Source organism: Pongo abelii, chromosome 4 (assembly GCF_028885655.2).
Source record: "Pongo abelii isolate AG06213 chromosome 4, NHGRI_mPonAbe1-v2.0_pri, whole genome shotgun sequence".
NCBI classification, from domain to species: domain Eukaryota; kingdom Metazoa; phylum Chordata; class Mammalia; order Primates; family Hominidae; genus Pongo; species Pongo abelii.
In genome coordinates, this window is record NC_071989.2 from 79172063 (window position 1) to 79177724 (window position 5662).

Genomic DNA, 5662 nt, shown 5'->3' on the forward strand with positions numbered 1-5662 from the left:
GCCTCACCTCTAGCCCCTCGGCTTCAGCTCAGGCCCCTCGGGGAGCATCCCTTGCCGTGAGGCTGACAGCATTTGGGGGCGCAGGGTCTTGTTCTCTGCGCTCTAGCCCATCTGTGCGCAGAGCCTCGTTCCCAGGCGCCTGGAGCCCGGCGGGCATTGACGTCAAGCGCCGGCGGAGCGCTGCCTACAGATGGTTGACCCGGGCCCTCCTCCACACCCCCTTCCTTCTTCGCCTCCTCCCTCTTTCCTGCACGGGGGCTCGGGCTCACTATAAAACGTGGGAGCGCGGGGTGCCCCAGCAACGACGAGTTTCAGAACCATGGAGAGCTCCCGCGTGCGGCTGCTGCCCCTCCTGGGCGCCGCCCTGCTGCTGATGCTACCTCTGTTGGGTACCCGTGCCCAGGAGGACGCCGAGCTCCAGCCCCGAGCCCTGGACATCTACTCTGCCGTGGATGATGCCTCCCACGAGAAGGAGCTGGTCCGTATTCCCCTCGCTCCCGACCCCCTTGAGCTGTCGCGCTGTCCCTTCCTTTGCACGCCTCCCTCCTCTCCCCACCCCCACCCCTATTCCCAGAGTCAGGGCGCGGGGAGCTGAGCGCAACGCCCAGGCACCCGCTGCCATCCTAAGAGCGTCTCGAGCCCACGGGCTCCTGGCAGTCTGTTGAGCGAATCCCTCATCCCGGCCCCTCCGAGCAACAGGAGCCCCAGCGGCTCAGAGGCCCGCGGTCAGTACCTGGGACAGCTCCCGCTAAGTTTCCACCCCTCGACCATGCCTTGTGTCCGCAGAGTCCCACCGCAGAATGCGTGTGGGTCCGGAGCTCCTTATAACTAGGGCTGGAAGTGCGCACCTGGGCTGGGCTCGCAGCCAAGGCGGCAACTTCAGGCTCCGGGGCGGTGTGTTGCAGATCGAAGCGCTGCAGGAAGTCTTGAAGAAGCTCAAGAGTAAACGTATTCCCATCTATGAGAAGAAGTATGGCCAAGTCCCCATGGTAAGGTTTGTGGTCACTCCCTTCCCGTGTTTTTCCAAGAGAAAGTACACCGCCTTGAATCGTACACACAATCTTCTCCGCAGGATGTGGCTAAATAACTTAGGTAATGGGCTTGCAGGATTCCTGGACTCCTTCTTCCTTCCCGGGTGAGGAAATGGGAAAGCAGGAATAGGGGTTGTAAGTAAGTGTAAGTCTATTGTTTGTTGCTCAGGAAAAAGGTCTGATTTTTTCCCCTCTGAGTGGGCAAGAAAAGGAGCCAGCAAATGTGATGCTCCCCTTCCCTCGCCCCCCAGCCCTCGCCACCTAAATGTGGAAGAAACTAGGATAAAACTAATAATGTAAGTTTCTTTAAAAAATGTACTCTCACTGAAGTTATAAGCACAAGGCTCCTTGTTTCAGACCTGACTGTACGTAGACCTCCTGGGATGGTGATGGGGTCCAATTGCTCCTTTCAAGAGACAGAAATTGCGTTGACTGTGAGACTTGCCTGTTGGGAGCCTGGGTTTGTTCATACTCGATGACCACACATTTTGTTGTTTGCAGTGTGACGCCGGTGAGCAGTGTGCAGTGAGGAAAGGGGCAAGGATCGGGAAGCTGTGTGACTGTCCCCGAGGAACCTCCTGCAATTCCTTCCTCCTGAAGTGCTTATGAAGGGGCGTCCATTCTCCTCCATACATCCCCATCCCTCTACTTTCCCCGGAGGACCACACCTTCATTCCTGAAGTTTGGCTTAAGCAACAGATAAAGTTTTTATTTTCCTCTGAAGGGAAAGGGCTCTTTTCCTGCTGTTTCAAAAATAAAAGAACACATTAGATGTTACTGTGTGAAGAATAATGCCTTGTGTGGTGTTGATAAGCGTGTGAAGTATTCTTATTTTATTTGTCTGATAAACTCTTGTGTACATTTGTGTAAAGAAGGGAAGCTTTGCTTTGAAAATTGTATTTTTGTGTGTGGCATGGCAGAATGAAAATTAGATCTAGCTAATCTTGGTAGATGTCATTATAACCTGGAAAATAAATCACCCTATGTGACACAAATTGAAGCATGTACAAATTATATATAATAAAATGTTTTTAATAATTGCCCATAATGCATTGTTGTTTCCATATAAGTAATTTAAGTGGAAATGGTGAGATTAATCATGCTGTTGTTTTCAAAGAGAAATATTTTTAAAATAGCAGCCTATTGGGAGAATAGCACCTTAGCGCCAGGGAGTTTTGATCGTTAATTAGGAGTTTGCCAAGCCAGTTTTAGTATACTCTATTTTTCTTTGATTGCAGCGATGTGGGGTGTGTATGTGTGTGTGTGTGTGTGTGTGTGTGTGAGAGAGAGAGAGAGAGAGAGAGAGAAAGAGAGAGAGAGAAAGAGAAAGAAAGAGAGAGAGATGAATGAGATGGAGATGGTTGGAGTTGAGGTGATATGATTTTGTTTATTAAAACTTTTAGCCAGACGCTTTACTTTAAACAGTGAGACCAATAAAATATAAACTGTTTCATGTTTTAGTCACATTAAAAGCAATTTGAAAAATTAGAAATTTTTTTTTGACAACTCCCTTATTAGAAAATATATATTGATTTAAAGATATGGGCTGTTTAGGGTTGTTATTTGTCTAAAGGCTCTAAGGTTATAAGACCCATTCATTCCCACAAGTAAATTCACACTCTTGGAAAAATTCTCTATTCCAGAAGAAAGAGTCGTTTCAGAAAATAGTTTTGAGGGGAACAAACAAAAATTGGAGGAGGTGAGAATCCAACTCAAGAAATTAAAACATACTAAATGTAAAGTTAAGTAGCCTTTAAATATTTCTGAGTGCTTATTTGAGGTCACATTTCCAAGGGTTTAAACCAGACTAAGTAACATCTAAGCAGCAGCATCATGAGAGAAACAAATGTTAACAGCTTCCTAATCCAAACTCAAGAGGCACTTGCATAAGAGCAGAATTGAAAAATAAAGCCCCTCCATGGCTTCATAGGGAGTTTTCTGATACAAAATATTCTTATACACAGTTACCATTTGCAGTGTGATTATTATTATTAGCATGCCTAATCTTGCAAGATAGATATTATTACTATTTTTCAGAGTAGAAAACAGAGGGCAAGAGAATTATGGAATTTGCCTACATCATACAATCTTAAATAATAATTTTAGCTTTAATCCCTTTGACTCCAAAGATTTGTCCTTTTTCTCCATGTCACTTAGGCAATCAACAGACTGGGCATTGAATTCCCCAGAAAGCACATCTTTCTTTAATAAAAATTGCTCACTGGGGGCCAAGGCGTATTTTTTGGGGCTGTGCTTCCATTTGAATTCCCCTACACAAGCCTATATGTGATTAGAATGTGGTATTTTTGCTTGTTTCTTTTGTTTTTTTTTGAGACAGGGTCTCACTCTGTCACCCAGGCTGAAGTGCAGTGGCACAATTATGGCTCACTGCAGCTTCGATCTCCCAGGCTCAAGTGATCCTCCCATCTCAGGCTTCTAAGTAGCTGGGACCACAAGCATGCACCACCATGCCTGGCTAACTTTTGTATTTTTAGCAGAGATGGAGCATTGCCGTGTTGTCCAGGCTGGTCTCAACTCCTGGGCTCAAGCGATCTGCCCACCTTGGCCTCCCAAAATGCTGGGATCACAGGCACGACCCACGTCACCCAGGCAGAATGGGATATGTTTTAATCTTTAATAAGTGCAAGTAGTTATTTAATAGTTTCACAGTCTGCTACTTTTCCAGAAATCATTTCAGTTAGAATATTCTTGAGCCCCTTAACTATTCCTATCTGTATCATTCCTAAATAAATCAGATCAGGAAATTGCTTTAGTGAACAGGCAGGACCGTCAGGGCTAACACACAGAACTGCCTTCTCTCCTTATTATTATTATTATTTTTTTTAGAGACAAGGTCTCTGTTGCCTAGGCTGGAGTGCAGTGGTGCTATCCTGGCTCACTGCAGACTCAAATTCCTGGGCTTAAGGAAACCTCCCACCTCAGCCTCCCAAGTAGCTAGGACTATAGGTTCATGCCACCACCCCTGACTGATTTTTTAAAATTAATTTTTGGAGAGATGGGGTCCTGCTTTATCGCCCAGGCTAGGTCTTGACCTCCTGGGCTCAGGCGATCCTCCTGCCTCTGCCTTCCAAAGCACTGAGATTACAAGTGTGAGCCACCACACCTGGCCAGAACTGCTTTCCCTTTTAGCCTGGTGTGTTTCCCCAAAAGCAAGAGTTGCTGGAGGAATCTGGAGTTCAAAGAAAAGAATATAAACTTTACTCTAAACCTTTTTAGCTTGTTCCCCTCACCCCTACCTTTACTCTGTCATCCCTCCTTTCTTGTTTGATAAGACTAAGGGATATGGACAAGTGGCTATAGGAAATTGGTAATGGGGAATCTGTGGGCTCTGTATGAAGAGGCTTCTTTTTTTCCAAAAATTTTGTCTGGGGGCCCAGATTTTCAGTTAATGGTGCTAACATGTTCTGCACTAATGATAGCAGCACTTAATTTTCAATGGCTTCTTAAAAGTAACTTTGCCTTTCCATTTTATCAATACTGGAGTGATCAATCTTGGTGAGTGTTGAGGTAGAAGATCAGAGCTGGAGTCCAAGGTTCTGCCCTGTCATACAGTCATAGCTGCTGATCCCATAGGGTGAGTGGCTCATACATCCCATAACCCAAGGGCCAGGTTCCTTTCTCAGAGGTTAACATCTAATCCTATATCCTGGGCATTGCTCAGCATGCAAGAGGCAGTGGAAGGTCACACACCTGCTCTTACTCTTGTCCCCATCATGAGTCCCCCTGCCTCCTTAAATGATGTTGTAGACAGGCTATATGTGCTGCCTGGTCATTCACCTTGTCTGCTTGATAGTGGTACATTTTACTGATAGATTTTGTAATGACGTTTTTCCACTCATGGGACAAACTCCACTTAGTTATGACAAATTTTATAACACATTACTGGCTTCTATTTGTTGGTATACATACTAGAACTTTTAAATCTATGCTCCTAAGAAAAATTGATTTGTAATTTTCTTTTCTTATACTGTCATTGCTTAGTTTCAGTGTTAGACTGTAATAGCTTCAAAAAATGAATTAGGAAGTTTGTTTTCCCCTTCCTTCTCCTTGTCTTTTGAAACAGTTTGTAAAGAGAGATTATGTGCGACTGTTTGGTTAAATTCTTTTGTGGGCGGAAGACTTTGATTACTGAGTCAATTTCTCTAATGATTTTTTAAATGACCTCAGAACTATGACTGCGGATAGATGAGACATGAGAGATTTGCACACTTCAATTGGACTTAATTTAAATCTAGTTAGGAAGGATGTTAAAAAAGATCTAAGAATAGAATAAGGAAGAGCTAAGTTTTTGAATTTATAAATTGAAGGATAACTTTAAACCCAAGATAGCACTTGATTAATCTTTGCTGTGCATAAAAACTACTCTCAGAGATACAAAACCAACCAACCAAACCACTCACATAGATAACTATTGGTTTATTCTGTTTTCTTGAGTCCATCTTAAAGGGTCTATATTTTTCTGGAAAATTGTCTTTTTCATTTAAGTTATGAAATTCATTGGCATTGGATTCAAATCTATTCTGTAAGTATAATTTTGTCCCACTTTCATTTCTAACATTGCTTAAGTACTCTTTCTCTTTTTTTGGGGTGGATTTGTATATTTATTGGTC

At 43.9% G+C, this 5662-nt stretch overlaps 1 protein-coding gene across 1 annotated transcript; it reads left to right on the plus strand.

The window, feature by feature from the left end:
* Window positions 1–205: 205 nt before the first annotated feature.
* Window positions 206–2071, plus strand: CARTPT (CART prepropeptide). Its single transcript, XM_002815634.3, has 3 exons — window positions 206–478; window positions 906–989; window positions 1533–2071. Exons 1-3 carry the CDS (start codon window positions 320–322, stop codon window positions 1638–1640), a joined length of 351 nt encoding a protein of 116 aa, XP_002815680.1. The 5' UTR covers window positions 206–319; the 3' UTR covers window positions 1641–2071.
* The last annotated feature ends 3591 nt before the right edge of the window (window positions 2072–5662 follow it).

What these genes read in the sequence shown, in the direction of transcription:
- CARTPT (XM_002815634.3), top strand. Translation starts at nt 320, where the DNA reads ATGGAGAGCTCCCGCGTGCGGCTGCTGCCCCTCCTGGGCGCCGCCCTG. An exon ending in CCTCCCACGAGAAGGAGCTG is followed by an intron (nt 479 to 905) that starts GTCCGTATTCCC and finishes GGTGTGTTGCAG; the next exon opens with ATCGAAGCGCTGCAGGAAGT. An exon ending in AGTATGGCCAAGTCCCCATG is followed by an intron (nt 990 to 1,532) that starts GTAAGGTTTGTG and finishes TGTTGTTTGCAG; the next exon opens with TGTGACGCCGGTGAGCAGTG.